The sequence below is a fragment of the Oncorhynchus tshawytscha genome, linkage group LG05, assembly GCF_018296145.1.
Source record: "Oncorhynchus tshawytscha isolate Ot180627B linkage group LG05, Otsh_v2.0, whole genome shotgun sequence".
NCBI lineage: Eukaryota > Metazoa > Chordata > Actinopteri > Salmoniformes > Salmonidae > Oncorhynchus > Oncorhynchus tshawytscha.
In genome coordinates, this window is record NC_056433.1 from 46,260,872 (window position 1) to 46,277,465 (window position 16,594).

Genomic DNA, 16,594 nt, shown 5'->3' on the forward strand with positions numbered 1-16,594 from the left:
GCTCCAAAACCACCATAAAAAAGCCAGACTACGGTTCACAACTGCACATGGGGATCGTCATCGTACATCGTACTTTTTGGAGAAATGTCCTCTGGTCTGATTAAATAAAAATATAACTTTTTTGCCATAATGACCATCGTTCTGTTTGGAGGAAAAAGGGGGAGGCTTACAAGCCGAAGAACACCATCCCAACCGTGAAGCACGGGGGTGGAAGCATCATGTTGTGGTGGTACTTTGCTGCAGGAGGGACTGGTGCTCTTCACAAAATAGATGGCATCATGAGGCAGGAAAGTTACGTGGATATATTGAAGCAACATCTCAAGACATCAGTCAGGAAGTTATAGCTTGGTCACAAATGGGTCTTCCAAATGGACAATGACCCCAAGCATACTTCCAAAATTGTGCCAAAATGGCTTAAGGACAACAAAGTCAAGGTATTAGAGGGGTCATCACAAAGCCCTGACCTCAATCCTATAGAAAATAGGTGGGCAGAACTGAAAAAGCGTGTGCGAGCAAGGAGGCCTACAAACCTGACTCAGTTACACCAGCTCTGTCAGGAGGAATGGGCCAAAATTCACCCAACTTATTGTGGGGAAGCTTGTGGAAGGCTACCCAAAACGTTTGACCCAAGTTAAACAATTTAAAGGAAATGTTACCAAATACTGATTGAGTGTATGTAAACTTCTGACCCACTGGGAATGTGATGAAAGAAATAAAAGCTGAAATAAATCATTCTCTCTACTATTATTCTGACATTTCACATTCTTAAAATGAAGTGGTTGTAACGGTTTTCTTCGGGTGAAGTAGAGGCGGACCAAAATGCGGCGTGTAGATTGCGATCCATGTTTATTAAACTGAAGCAACACGAATCGAAATACAAACACTACAAAACTCATGCCACACCCTGGCCTGACCAAATAAATGAAGATAAACACAAAATACTTCGACCAGGGCGTGACAGTGGTGATCCTACCTGATTTAAGACAGGGATTTTTTTACTAGGATTAAATGTCAGGAATTGTAAAAAAAAAATAGTTTAAATGTATTTGGCTAAACTGTATGTAAACTTCCGACTTCAACTGTAATTTCTGTGGTTGGACCATGGAAAATCATGTGGAATCTGGAACTGTTCCAGCCATTCTTCATCCCAATCAATCAATGAATTAATCAACAAATCAATCACCTGGTACACCAGGTTACAACCTTTGACCTCCACCTACCTGAAGAGTAGCAGAATCACCACGGCGATGGACAGGAAGAACAGGGAGGTGCCGTAGCCAATGGAGTAGATCAGCTTCACCGTGGCAAAGTATGACTCCTGCATGGTTTTCACATACAGAGAAGTAGACATCACAGTTTCAGAGTAGCAGTGCTGATCTAGGATCAGGTCTGACCGTGTGCCCTATCCATATAAATGTTATTCATTATGAACTAAAAGGCCAAACTGATCCTATACCAGCATTACAACTTTGACTGTAAATATGGGCCCAGTTTCCTGCAAAAGTTGGCATTTATAAAACACTTAACTTGTCCTTACCTCCACGCAAACTGTAGAGCTTGTGTACGTACATTTTCTTGTGGTCTAGGTATTATATGGCAAGCAGACAAGTAAATATTTTGTGCAAATGGGGGATATGATGACAGGCTTATCGAGAAAGAAAGATAAAAAATGTAAAAAATGCAGGTGTTTACCGTTAGTAAGAAATGCAAAAATGCATTTTATTTTTGGAATTAAAAGAATTAGACTTGGAAATCTATTTCCTTTTTCTTTTGTTTTCATATCCACTGCAGAATACTTTTCTCACCTTTTCTGGCTGGGATGGGTTCATATTCCCGAAGTATCCATAAAACAAATTACCATGCGCATCTCTCATTTAATATTCCATAACAATTGTCCATAGTTTTTTCTTTCAGAAACTGTCACAGTCCTTTGCCAAATACAGTATAAGTTGTTGCACGAGATTAAAACATTCTGCCAACATCTCCAAAACCATTTGATCAAATGTGCCATTGCTCTTTCGTTTAAATATTACTATGGCCTAAATCCAATAGTTTCAAATTAAACCGCAAATAAAGAGAGTTATTGTCACCATAAAAGGTGAATGGAGGAAGTTATAATGCTTGTTCAAGAACACACAGTATTATGAGGGATCTTACTGGTAACGGGCATGCAAATGTGATGCACCATGTTTAAAAATCTCAATCTTTTGAGACGTTCGTATCCTTTTCAGAAATTGTGCACTCAGATATGTAGTGTGACATGAACAAAACATTTGTAAATGAGGCCTCAGGACTTGTATTCATGGAGCCTCTCATAGTATGAGTGCTGATCTAGGATCAATTCTGCCTTTTAGATCATAATGAACATGATTGTATGGACAGGCGGACTTGATTCTAGATCAGTAGTCCTTCTCTGAGACATGTAAACCCTGCTAACTGTCTCTTAATCATATCATTTTTCATGACTCATACAAGTGATCCGTCTTAACATACTCCGCTCATGTCTACCGAACCAAAACTAGGCTATTCATGGTTGCCAATCACATCGTGTCTTCATGGAACATGGTTGAGCTTTCAACCGTGGTACTGATCATGTGAAGATACAAAAATCCAAGCCAAATCCTCTAATCTGGTTTACAGGAATGATCCACTAGACAAACAAAATACAACTAAATATCCATCCTCACTCTTTAAAAAAGGATAGAAATGTATTAAGCTATAAAATTCTACACAATTGAGTGACATTTAGATATGGATAGACTCTCCAAATCGTAATTGTTCCAAATAACTATATCCTTCCAAAATTGAAATTACATGGTCATTACATTCCGTTGAAATCAAATTCCAATAAATATATACAAACGAGAGACAATTACATATGAATAGACTCTCCAAATCGTTATCAGTCGGTCGCTGAAATGACACGGGTATATTTCACTTAAATTGACAACTCAATCAGTAGTGAGAAAGCTAATATATAAATTTAACAATGGATACTCAACCATCCGCCAACAACCCCTTCATTCGTTTTTATGTGTGCCATAATTGCACTTGATTCCAACATAGATTTACAGTACAGGCGAATGTAAGTCTGCCCTTCAACAGACTTCCCAACAGCAGGAAGCAATTTCATAAGGTAAAATGCAGACAGTTGAATTGAAAAATGCTACAACAGATGATTGTTGATTGCTTTTCTGGTGTCCAAACTTTCAATCCTGTCCACTAATATCATTTATGAAACACTCAAATGTCTATCCATCTCCTCCAAGGACCAAATGAAGTCAGGACTAAGGTTGCAAAGGGAGTGTATATTACTGGAAACTTTTTAAGTTTACCAGTAAACTACCAGAATTTTGGTAACTTTCAAGGATTTTATGTAATCTATCACAAGATATCTAGTAGCCCTGTTGGGTGCTTCAGATTATCACCGCTGTGGTGTCATTATCTCTGGCCCTCTGTCTGTCCATAATCACATGTCAAATATAAAACAGAAATAATTATCCTACATATAAACCATCAACTTAGTGAATACCATTGGTGTTTTAGTATAAGAGTTTCAGTATGAAATATCCTTTCTATTTTTATTTACACACTTTTACTTATTTTACTATGTCAATATGTATTTGTTGTGACTGTTTTGGCATCATGAGTTGCAGAGGTTAAAATAAACCATTGTTGATTCAATGCTTTTTTTTCATTAATTAGGCTATTTTCTCTTAAACCATATGGTCTATCTACAAAAACATGAATTCTATATATGAATACATTTTTTAAGTTATTCAAGTATAAATTACCAAAGTTACAATAGACTGCTATAGATTTTCTGTTCATTGCCTAAATTACTGAAGATTCCAGTAACTTTGCTAAATTACCGGTAGCTTTGCAACCCAGGTCAGGGCTCACTACCCTCAGTAAACAGTAGGAATCAAGCTAGGTAGATTGTAGTCCATGACTATGGGTAAAATGTTCCTGCATGAATGATTTCAGATCAAGATGCATTTGGCACTGTTCCAAACCAAAACACTGTCAAAACACATTGATACAGCCGCAGTTCAGTCGATTGCATTGACAGACCACAGCTGTAAAGCTATTGTTAGTAAAAACAGTACACTGCAGGTGCTCATGATGACCCCCTGACCTTATCACATGACCCTTCTCTCTCTCACCTCTGGAATGTGAATGTTGTCATCCACACTACAGGCTATGTGGTACGGGGGGAAGGGTTGAGACCATCCGTTGCTAGTGCAGTTTCGGCTGACTAACCCTGCTGAGGTAGAGGTCAAAGGTTAGGAGTCACCTGTGATGAGAAACAGAAGAACTATGAGGGGCTGGACTATGGGCTGTCAGTCACTGCGACTGACAGGGATTGGAAGTTAGCGGGAAACAGACAGAGAGAGAATTACTGTAAAAGAGTAAAGCATAACATAGTACCTGTATGTCATTGTATATTATATGTATACTTTATACAGTACATCATGCTATCTCCACCCACACACACGTTCACCCTGCCCTTTACTGTGACAAATGTCAACTGCACCTGTGTTATTCCCAAAAAGAGAGAAGACAGCAGGGCAGGCCATGTGGAATGTCTCCCCAACCGCAGCATATGGCCAACACACCACAGAGTCCCAGAACGCTAGACAACCTTCAGGAGAGAGAGTGAGAATAAGAGAGGGAGAGAGACAGAGCCAGAGAGGGAAGGATAGAGCGCGAAAGAGACACAGATGAGAGAGACAGAGATAAAGGTGATGTATGGTCTACTCAGTTACCTGTACATTTCTGTAAGAAAAGGTACAGTATATTACCATGAATTCCAAAGCAACTTTGGTTTAGCAGTATATTACTGTAAATGTACAGTGATCAGTGGTGGCTGCTGAGTGGAGGAATGGCATCAACACACATGGAAACCATGTGTTCAATGTATTTGATACAATTCCACTGATTCCGCTCCAGCCATTCCCACGAGCCCATCCTCCCCAATTAAGGTGCCCCCAACATCTTCCGACAGCGACGTAATGTAAAACCAAAGTTTCTTCGGGAATTTACTGTATCATACTGTATCTTTGTACTGGCTGCCAGTAAAGTTACCGTAAAAACAACAGGATTTTTTTCAGTGTACTTAATCGAAACCTAAACACAATACCAAGAATTGAATCTTGCTATAAATTACATACATACAGTTGAAGAAGTCGGAAGTTTACATACACCTTAGTCAAATACATTTAAACTCAGTTTTTCACAATTCCTAACATTTAATTCTAATAAAAAATCCCTGTTTTAGGTCAGTTAGAATCACCACTTTATTTTAAGAATGTGAAATGTCAGAATAATAGTACAGAGAATGATTTATTTCAGCTTTTATTTCTTTATCACATTCCAAGTGGGCCAGAAGTTTATATACACTCAATTAGTATTTGGTAGCATTGCCTTTAAATTGTTTAACTTGGGTCAAACATTTCGGCAAGCCTTTCACAAGCTTCCCACTGTAATGCTCCGGGTGTCGTGGGTGTGGAGTCAAATGCAGGAGACAGAGAGTGCAATGCTGTGCGTCTTTAATAGCACCAACGCACCACAGGGTGCTCACAATAGTTACGTTCCCAAACACAGGGAATCAAAATGTACAACGGAAAAAATCACGACCAGGCACTAACACGTACCTCTACAACAGAGCCGAAGGTTACACTGAAATAATCCCGCACAACAACCAGACGGGCCGGCTGTCTAATAAAGACAAACTAATTATACATAAACAGGTGCTACCAATAAACATACAAGGAGGGGGAGGAAAGACAATCAGTGGCAGCTAATAGGCCGGTGACGACGACCGCCGAGCGCCACCCGCCCGGGAAGAGGAACCACCCTCGGTCGGACTCGTGACAGTACCCCCCTGACGCGTGGCTCCCGCAGCGCGCCGACACCGGCCTCGAGGTCGCCCCGGAGGACGAGTTGCAGGGCGATCCGGATGGAGGCGATGGAAATCCCTCAACATGGATGGATCCAAGATGTCCCCCACCAGTACCCAGCACCTCTCCTCCGGACCGTACCCCTCCCAGTCCACGAGGTACTGCAGGCCCCTCACCCGGCGTCTTGAGTCCAGAATGGCCCGGATCGTGTATGCCGGGGACCCCTCGATGTCCAGAGGGGGGGGAGGGACCTCCGGCACCTCACTGTCCTGCAGGGGACCAGCTACCACCGGCCTGAGGAGAGACACATGAAACGAGGGGTTAATACGATAATAGGAAGGGAGTTGTAATCGATAACACACCTCGTTTATTCTCCTCAGGACTTTAAAGGGCCCTACACACTGCAGACCCAGCTTCCGGCAGGGCAAGCGGAGAGGTAGGTTTCGGGTCGAGAGCCAGACCCTGTCCCCCGGTACAAACACGGGGGCCTCACTGCGGTGGCGGTCAGCACTCCTCTTCTGCCGTCCACTCGCTTGTTGTAGAGATTCCTGGACGGCCCTCTAGGACTCCTTGGAGCGCTGTACCCATTCCTCCACCGCAGGAGCCTCGGTCTGGCTCGGATGCCATGGTGCCAGGACCGGCTGATACCCCAACACACACTGAAAAGGGGACACGTTAGTAGAGGAGTGGCGTAGTGAGTTCTGAGCCATTTCAGCCCAGGGAATGTATCGTGCCCACTCCCCTGGCCGATCCTGGCAATACGACCGCAGAAACCTACCCACCTCCTGGTTCACTCTCTCCACCTGCCCATTACTCTCAGGGTGATAACCGGAGGTCAGGCTGACAGAGACCCCCAAGCGTTCCATGAACGCTCTCCATACCCGAGACGTGAATTGGGGGCCCCGATCAGAAACGATGTCCTCCGGCACCCCGTAGTGCCGAAAGACATGGGTGAATAACGCCTCCGCAGTCTGTAGGGCTGTAGGGATACCGGGCAACGGGAGGAGACGGCAGGACTTAGAGAACCGATCCACAATCACTAGAACCCTGGTGTTCCCCTGAGACGGCGGAAGATCGGTCAGGAAATCTATGGACAGATGTGACCATGGCCGCTGTGGAACGGGGAGGGGTTGTAACTTCCCTCTAGGAAGGTGCCTAGGAGCCCTGTAGGCCACCAATACCTCCCCTGAAGGCTCCCCACTGTCCTCGTCACCCCAGGGTGACCCGAGGAGGGTAGGACTTGAGCCCACCGAATCAGTTTATCCCGAACACCAAGCGGCACGTACCTTCGCCCCGCTGGACACTGAGGAGGCGCGGGTTCAGCCCGTAACGCCCGCTCGATGTCCGAGTCCAACTCCCATACCACTGGTGCTACCAGCTTTGAGGCGGGAAGGATGGGAGTAGGTTCGGTGGACCCATCCTCCGTGTCGTAAAGGCGGGACAGTGCGTCAGCCTTTACGTTCTGGGAGCCCGGTCTATAAGACAAAGTAAACCGGAACCGGGTGAAGAATATGGCCCACTTTGCCTGACGTGGGTCTCCTAGCTGCCCGAATATACTCCAGATTCTGGTGGTCGGTCCAGATGAGAAAAGGGTGCTTAGCCCCCTCAAGCCAGTGTCTCCACACCTTCAGAGCTCTAATCACCGCTAGCAACTCCCGGTCCCCCACATCATAGTTACACTCCGCTAGGCTGAGCTTCCTTAAGAAGAAAGCGCAGGGGCGGAGTTTTGGTGGCGTACCCGAGCGCTGTGATAGCACGGCACCCACCCCAGCCTCGGACGCGTCCACCTCCACTATGAATGCTAGAGAGGGGTCCGGATGCGCCAACACGGGCGCATCAGTGAACAGCGCCTTCAACTTGTTGAATGCTCCGTCCGCCTCTGCTGACCACTGCAACCGCACCGGGCCCCCCTTCAGCAGTGAGGTGATGGGAGCCGCTATCTGGCCAAAACCCCGGATAAACCTCCGGTAGTAGTTGGCAAAACCCAAAACCGCTGCACCTCCTTTACCGTGGTCGGAGTCGGCCAATTACGCACGGCCCTAATGCGGTCGCCCTCCATCACTACCCCCCGAGGTGGAAATGCGATATCCCAGAAAAGAGACGGCTCGTTTAGAGAACACGCATTTCTCAGCCTTGACGTATAGGTCATGCTCCAGCAGTCTACCAAGCACCTTGCGCACCAGAGACACATGCGCGGTGTGAGTGGCCGAGTAGATCAGAATGTCATCGATATAAACAACCACTCCCTGCCCGCACAGGTCCCTGGGAATCTCGTCTACAAAGGATTGAAAAATGGCTGGAGCATTTTTTAACCCATACGGCATGACGAGGTACTCATAGTGGCCTGATGTGGTACTAAATGCGGTTTTCCACTCGTCTCCCTTCCGAATACGCACCAGACTATACGCGCTCCTGAGATCCAGTTTTGTGAAGAACTGCGCTCCGTGGAACGATTCCACCGCCGTAGCGATGAGAGGTAGAGGGTAACTATACCCCACTGTGATGGCGTTTAGACCTCTATAATCAATACACGGACGCAAACCTCCCTCCTTTTTCCTCACAAAAAAGAAACTCGAGGAGATGGGTGAAATGGAGGGCCGAATGTACCCCTGTCCCAGCAACCGTGACATATGTCTCCATTGCCAACGTCTCCTCCTGGGACAGCGGGTACATGTGACTCTTGGGAAGCGCAGCGTCTACCTGGAGATCTATCGTACAATCCCTTCCCGGTCGATAAGGTGGTCATTTAGTCGCTTTCACTTTACTGAAAGCGATTGCCAAATCGGCATACTCGGGGGGAATGCACACCGTGGAACCCTGGTCTGGACTCTCCACCGACGTGGCACCGATGGAAACTCCCAAACACCTTCCAGGACACTCTCTGACCACCGCTGGAGAACCCCCTGTCTCCACGTATTTTTAGGATTGTGCCGGGCCAGCCAGGGAGTCCCCAGCACCACTGGAAATGCAGGCGAATCAATAATAAAAAAACTGATACGCTCCCTATGATTCCCCTGCGTCACCATGTCCAGTGGGACCGTGGTCTCCCTGACCATCCCTGACCCTAATGGCCGGCTATCTAGGGAGTGCACGGGAAAAGGAGAATATCGGCACCAGCGGAACCCCTAACTTCAGGGCGAGTCCGCGATCCATAAAGTTCCCAGCTGCGCCTGAATCGACTAGCGCCCTATGCTGGGAAGAGGGAAAAAGGTGAAGAAAAAAGGTTAAGACAAACATGTGGCCAACAGGGGGTTCTGGGTGAGTTTGATGCTGACTCACCTGGGGTGACCGAGAAGCGTTCCGCCTGCCATCTCTACTCCCAGACGGACCCCCCCAGCACCGATCAGACGTGTGTCCTCTCCGACCACAGTTGGTGCAGGGAAGGCCTCCTCCTCCGGTACCCCTCGGCGCAGCCCCTCCCAACTCCATCGGAATGGGAGCGGATGGTTGGTGGAACGCACAGGACCCTCTCTGAACGCCCGCGGGCAGCCAGTAGATTATCCAGTCGAATGGACATGTCAATCAGCTGATCCAGTGACAGAGTGGTGTCCCGACACGCTAACTCCCGGCGGACGTCCTCTCGGAGACTACACCTGTAGTGGTCCATAAGGGCCCTGTCGTTCCACCCAGATCCGGCTGCCAAGGTCCGGAACTCCAGCGCGTAATTCTGGGCACTCCTCTCCTGCCTGAGATGAAATAATCGTTCTAGGTAGTACTCCCACGCTGAGTCAGGGCTATTCCAGACTGCGTTCGCCCACTCCAGAGCACGACCCGTGAGGCAGGAGATGAGGACACTCACCCTCTCCGCTCCTGAGGGAGTGAGTCTGATGGTGGCCAGGTATAGCTCCAGCTGAAGCAGAAACCCCTGGCAACCCACCGCCGCTCCATCATAAGCCCTCGGTAGCGTCAAACGGAGGGTGCTGGAGTCGGGAGATGGGAGTCCGGAACCGTGTGTGCCGAAGGTGGAGAGAGGAGACCACTCCTCTCCCATTGGTCCATTCTCTCCATCACTTGATCCATCGCGGATCCGATCCGATGGAGGACGTGCAATGCTGTGCGTCTCTAATAGCACCAACGCACCACAGGGTGCTCACAATAGTTACATTCCCAAACACAGGGAATCAAAATGTACAACGGAAAAAATCACGACCAGGCACTAACACGTACCTCTACAACAGAGTCGAAGGTTACACTGAAATAATCCCGCACAACAACCAGGCGGGCCGGCTGTCTAATAAAGACAAACTAATTATACATAAACAGGTGCTACCAATAAACATACAAGGAGGGGGAGGAAAGACAATCAGTGGCAGCTAATAGGCCGGTGACGACGACCTCGGTCGGACTCGTGACACCCACAATAAGTCGGGTGAATTTTGGCCCATTCCTCCTAACAGTGCTGGTGTAACTGAGTCAGGTTTGTAGGCCTCCTTGCTCAGACATGCTTTTTCAGTTCATCCCAACAAATGTTCTATAGGTTTGAGGTCAGGGCTTTGTGATGGCCACTCCAATACCTTGACTTTGTTGTCCTTAAGCCATTTTGCCACAACTTTGGAAGTATGCTTTGGGTCATTGTCCATTTGGAAGACCCATTTGAGACCAAGCTTTAACTTCCTGACTGATGTCTTGAGATGTGGCTTCAATATATCCACATCATTTTCTGGCCTCAAGATACCATCTATTTTGTGAAGTGCACCAGTCCCTCCTGCAGCAAAGCACCCCCACAACATGATGCTGCCACCCCTGTGCTTCACTGTTGGGATGGTGTTCTTCGGCTTGCAAGTCTCCCCCTTTTCCTCCAAACATAACGATGGTCATTATGGCCAAACAATTCTATTTTATTTCTTCAGACCAGAGGACATTTCTCCATGTGCAAACCGTAGTCTGGCTTTTTTATGGCGGTTTTGGAGCAGTGACTTCTTCCTTGCTGAGCGGCCTTTCAAGTTATGTCGATATAGGACTCGTTTTACTGTGGATATAGATACTTTTGTATACGTTTCCTCCAGCATCTTCACAAGGTCCTTTGCTGTTGTTCTGGGATTGATTTGCACTTTTTGTACCAAAGTACGTTCATCTCTAGGAGACAGAACACATCTCCTTCCTGAGCTGTATGACGGCTGCGTGGTCCCATGATGTTTGTACAGGTGAACGTGTTACCTTCAGGCATTTGGAAATTGCTCCCAAGGATGAACCAGACTTGTGGAGGTCTACAATTGTTTTTCTGAGGTCTTGGCTGATTTCTTTTAGTTTTCCCATGATGTCAAGCAAAGAGGCACTGAGTTTGAAGGTAGGCCTTGAAATACATCCACAGGTATACCTCCAATTGACTCAAATTATGTCAATAGTCTATCAGAAGCTTCTAAAGCCATGACATTTTCTGGAATTTTCCAAGCTGTTTAAAGGCAGAGTCAGTGTATATAGTGTATATAAACTTCTGACCCACTGGAATTGTGATATAGTGAATTATAAGTGAAATAATCTGTCTGTAAACAATTGTTGGAAAAATGACTTGTGTCATGCACAAAGTAGATGTCCTAACCGACTTGCCAAAACTATAGTTTGTTTGAAGAAATGCATGGAGTGGTAGAAAAACGAGTTTTAATGACTCCAACCTGAGTGTATGTAAACTTCCGACTACAACTGTATCTTATGTCCTCTCTTTTGATAAATCATAATGCATGTATTACTTTTCCACTACGATAGTTTTCCCCTCTGAATCTGTCCTTTCCGCAAATGATTCTCTGCAAACCATTTATTCAATAGCGGACTCTCACGTTTAGATGTGAACATATATCATATTATGACAATCTATACTCAAGATCTAATCTATGAGCCGTAAACTGGAGTGAGAAAGCGTAATGGGTGATTCTAGGAGGATAATGTCACGGATACCTAGCATACTGTGGTTCTGCAATGCATCGAAGTTGAAAAGTACTGTACTGTTTTCAACTGTACTGTAGTTCTGCTCTGCAATGTATCGAAGACAACGCTGTTCCTCCCTCTCCAGCTGAAAGATGTACTCGCAGTCTGGGTGCAGACTCGACAGAACCTGGCGAGAAAGGGGGCGGGGGGTCAGAGACAGGCAGACAAACAGAGAGCAAGAGAGAAACAGTGAAAGAGAGAGAGGGGGGGGTCAGAGACAGGCAGACAAACAGAGAGCAAGAGAGAAACAGTGAAAGAGAGAGAGGGGGGGGAGAGACTACTATTGGAACAAAAATGTAAACCATGGAGAAAAAAACGAATAATTCTCACCATAAGTGTATGGAAGAACACTCAAGTCGCCCTCCAGCAACCCACCTACCCAGGCTAGGCCTGATTGGCTAAATGGGTGTTACGTGACTATAGTCAGGCGAGAGTTCCATCAGGCCCCCTAGCAACATGCCTAGCAACAGAGGTATGAACTGCCCTCTACTGAAAGACAAGAGTCAGGATCTGGGGGATGGTAATCTACTTGATGCAACCTGGGGTCACACAGTTTCTGTCTCCAAGACAGGCTGAGGGAGTAGGGTTTTCTACAGCCGCCCCAACATATAAATAGTACATTTGTAACTCTGTAAAACCAGCTTACCTGTCTTGTCACAAAGGAATTTGTGGAAGGTACAGTACTACAGCGCACAGACCACCACGCGCAATCAACTTAGTCGAGATACATTGAGTTTCCTTGTAGGCCTATTTGCCAGCGAAAATGTATAAATACCGTTTACAGGGATATTTCGGAGAAGCAACAGGATGGTTTTTCAATGCCATCATTGCTTTGAAGTTTTTCAATACATTTGAATATTTGCAGCTACTTTTTAAGAGGTGACCTGCAGTCAACCTGTGCAATACATTAGGGAAAAAAAGTGGATTGCGTTATTCAAGTCATATGTCACATTATTTTACATTATGAAACTTACCGTAGTTCCCCAGAACAGTTGAGCCAGTCACGTTTGTTTGTAAATAGCACAACGGGAGAAACACAACAGGAGCTGGCGAGTCCATAGCCTTCAATATCTATCAGTGAGTTTCTGTTGTGCAGAGCACATGAGGTGATGAAGATACACTTGTATGCAATTCACTACTAAATGTTTAGCCTCAGATATCTTATAATGGCTTTCTGCCAGAAGTCAAAGAGCTCTGGATTTAACTGTCTTTGCAATGAGTTATTTTTGTTTTTTGCTCGTCAGCATTTAGCTAACAGTGTCTATGTGATTTCGCTATTAGTTTGTGCTAATTTATTTAGCATTCTGGTAATAAGGTGCCCAATGGGCTTTCTTGCATTTTTAGCGCCCCCTTGTGTGCAATGCCGGTAATATTGTAAATCCCGGGATGAGAGAAGGATGGTATGAAAATCTGGATACCACCAAAGCGTACTGTATAGCCTAATGCTTGTTTCTGTTTGAGTCTTTTTTTAAATGTGAAACAATGTCAAATAAAATAGTTATTGTAACATGCTTCATAAACAACAGGTGTAGACTAGCAGATTACAATAAAAAATAATAACACGAGGACTAAATAAATACACAATGAGCAATGATACAGTAGCTTGGCTATATACGAGCCGATGCGCAGAGGTACGATAGACAATAGACAGGATAGATAGACACTAAATAGACACTAGCAGCAGCGTATGTAATGTATGGAAGTGTGTGTGTGGCGAATGTGTGCCTGTGTATACGTGTTGTGTGAGTGACTGTGTGTGTATGATTTGGAGTGTAAGTATGTGTGGGTAGAGTCCCGTGTGTGTGCATCCGTTTCCTGTAGTCCACGATCAGCTCATTTGTCTTGCCAACGTTGAGGGAGAGGTTGTTGTCCCGGCACCGCACTGCCAGGTGTCTGACCTCCTTCCTATAGCATGTCTCGTCATCATTGGTGATCAGGCCTACTACCACTGTCGTGTCATCAGCAAACTTTATGATGGTGTTGGAGGTGTGCACGGCCACGCAGTCGTGGGTGAACAGGGAGTACAGGAGGGGAATAAGCACCCTTGAGAGGCCTCTGTGTTGAGGGTCAGCGTGGCAGATGTGTTTGGACTACCCTCACCAACTAGGGGCAGCCCATCAAGAAGTGAGGATCCAGGTGCAGAGGGAGGCGTTCAGTCCCAGGGTCCTTAGCTTAGTGATGGGCTTGGAGGACACTATGGTGTTGAATGCTGAGCTGTAGTCAATGAACAGCATTCTCATGTAGGTGTTCCTTTTGTCCAGGTGTGAAAGGTCAGTGTGGAGTGCAATAGAGATTGCGTCATCTGTGGATCAGTTTGTGCCATATGCAAATTGTAGTGGTTCCAGGATTTCTGGGATGATGGTGTTGATGTGAGCCATGACCAGCCTTTCAAAGCATTTCATGGATACAGATGTGAGTGCTATGGGTGGTAGTCATTCAGACAGATTACCTTGGCGTCCTAGGCACAGGGACTATGGTGGTCTGCTTGAAACATGTAGATATTACAGACTGGGCCTGGGAGAGGTTGAAAATGTCAGTGAAGTCCTTGCCAGCTAGTCAGCGCATGCTCCGAGTATGCGTCCTGGTAATCTGTCTGGCCCTGCGGCCTTATGAATATTAACCTGCTTATAAAGGTCTTACTCACATCGGCTACGGAGAGCGTGATTACACAGTCGTCTGGAACAGCTGGTGCTCTCAGACATGGTTCAGTGTTGCTTGCCTCGAAGCGAGCATAGAAGGCATTTAGCTTGTCTGGTAGGCTTGCGTCACTGGGTAGCTCTCAGCTGGGTTTCCCTTTGTAATCCATGATAGTTTGCAAGCCCTGCCAAATCCAACAAGAGTCAGAGCATGTGTAGTAGATTTCGATATTTGTTCTGTATTGACTCTTTGCCTGTTTGATGATTCATCGGAGGGCATAGCGGGATTTCTTGTAAGTGGATTAGTGTCCCACTCCTTGAAAGCGGCAGCTCTAGCTTCTAGCTCAGTGCGGATGTTGACTGTAATCCATGGCTTCTGGTTGGGATATGTACATACCATTAATGTGGGGACGACGTCATCAATGCACTTATTAATGAAGACGGTGACTGATGTGGTAAACTCTGGCTAGCGAAACAGTCCTGTAGCTTAGCATCTGCTTCATCGGACCACTTCCATCTTGAACACGTCACTGGCACTTCCTGTTTGAGTTGTTGCTTCTAATCAGTAACCAGGAGGGTAGATTTATGGTCAGAGGGCGAGAGTGGAGTAAATGTGATCTCAAGTTATTTTTCCTCTGGTTGCACAGGTGACATGCTGGTAGAAATGAGGTGAAATGGATTTAATTTTTCTTGCATTAAAATCCCAGGACACTAGGAGCTGCGCTTCTGGATGAGCATTTTCTTGTTTGTTTATAGCTCGTTGAGTGTGGTCTTAGTGCTAGCATCAGTTTGTGGTGGTAAATAGACAGCTTCCAGTCCTGGTCCAGTCCTGTTGTGTCTGTTTGCTGTTTTTCATTAAAACCTTCCCGTGCATGCATGGCTGTGTCCCCCCAGTTGCCGCCCTGTGAAAGTCAATGGCTGTAGGGCACTGGCGGAGATGGAAGTCCCGCCGCCCCATGTCGCCACCCCTTCAGTGGCATGAATGGAGTGGGCAGTAAAGGGCTAGGTGCTCACAGTATCTGCGAGGCAGGGCTGGGCTGGGCTGTCCAGCAGGAGTCAGGGCGGTCCATGCCCGTGCTGCGGGAGATGTCCAGGCTGGGGGAGGAGGCCATCCCACGGCATCCCACGGCCAGGTATCCTTGGAATGAACAGGGAAAGAGAGCTGGTCAGATGGTGGCTCTCCCATGGGGGCTGATGTTCATCCAGGTCTGTAACTGGAGGCAGGCCCAGATCTGGTCTGGCCTGTGGATCCAGGGCTGGATCAGGCAGTGTGGCAGGGACAGGCCTGGCCCCCAGACCCAGTGCTGGTTGTGGGTCTAGCAGTGATATGTCCTCTGCCTGCTGCTGGGACAGCTCAGCCCTCTGTGGCAGTCGCGGGTCAGGCTTGAGCACTGGCAGTCGCTGGTCTGGCAGCACCACTGGTATCGGGTTAGCTGGCTGAAGCGTGTTGGACAACATGATTTGGTGCAGCGCTGGCGACTGCTCGGCTGATTCAAGGACTGGCAACTGGAGCCATGGAGGCCAGGTTGGTTCCGATGCAGGCCTTGGCATTTGAATAGATGCCAGCTGAAGCATTGGTATTGGGGGCAGCACTGGCTCCACCTCTGGAGGCCGCTGGGCTGACTGGTGAGCTGGGAGCTCTGTAGCTGGCTGGAGCTAATGGGTGCTGCATTGTTGGCTGGACATACAGTAGTCCTGGGCACTGGCTGGAGAAACTCCTGGGGCGCTGGAGTCCGGGTGGCCTCTAAACTGGCCGGCGGGCCGGTTGCCTCCCACACGTGTGAATGGCACCTGGACCAGTGGCCGAAAAGGTGGCTCTCATATGAGATAAAAAGCACAGAAATCTACTTAACATTAACCAGGTTTCCATCCTTTTTATGCGAGTAAAGTAAGTTGGATAAAAAATGTCACAACGGGCCAGATGGAAACTGCAAATTTGTCTGTAAACTTTCCAAATGTTGGCAAAACAAAATACGCTAGACAAGGTGGGATCCTTTTGTGTCCGTAAAATTCATTATGCGAGAAATAGCATTGGAAACGCCTTTATGCTCAAAGGTGAGGGGAAGGGAGAGCGGCGAGTCAAATTCATTCATTCAGTTTGCTCTAAATGCCCCATTCGTTTCAGTCAGGGCG

The 16,594-nt window shown here is 46.8% G+C and overlaps 1 protein-coding gene across 1 annotated transcript in view; it reads right to left on the bottom strand.

Annotated features, from left to right (window-relative positions):
* The window catches only part of LOC112251539 (growth hormone-releasing hormone receptor), a 42,152-nt gene extending 26,233 nt beyond the window's left edge, over positions 1-15,919 (bottom strand). Inside the window, exons 1-7 of the mRNA XM_042322702.1 lie at positions 15,688-15,919; positions 15,476-15,599; positions 11,859-11,989; positions 7,267-7,281; positions 4,538-4,645; positions 4,167-4,264; positions 1,221-1,318 (exon numbers count right to left, since the gene is read on the bottom strand). Of these exons, the coding sequence (XP_042178636.1) occupies positions 1,221-1,318; positions 4,167-4,264; positions 4,538-4,645; positions 7,267-7,281; positions 11,859-11,989; positions 15,476-15,599; positions 15,688-15,919 (806 nt within the window). The remainder of the gene's footprint in view (positions 1-1,220; positions 1,319-4,166; positions 4,265-4,537; positions 4,646-7,266; positions 7,282-11,858; positions 11,990-15,475; positions 15,600-15,687) is intronic.
* Between the last annotated feature and the right edge of the window lie 675 nt (positions 15,920-16,594).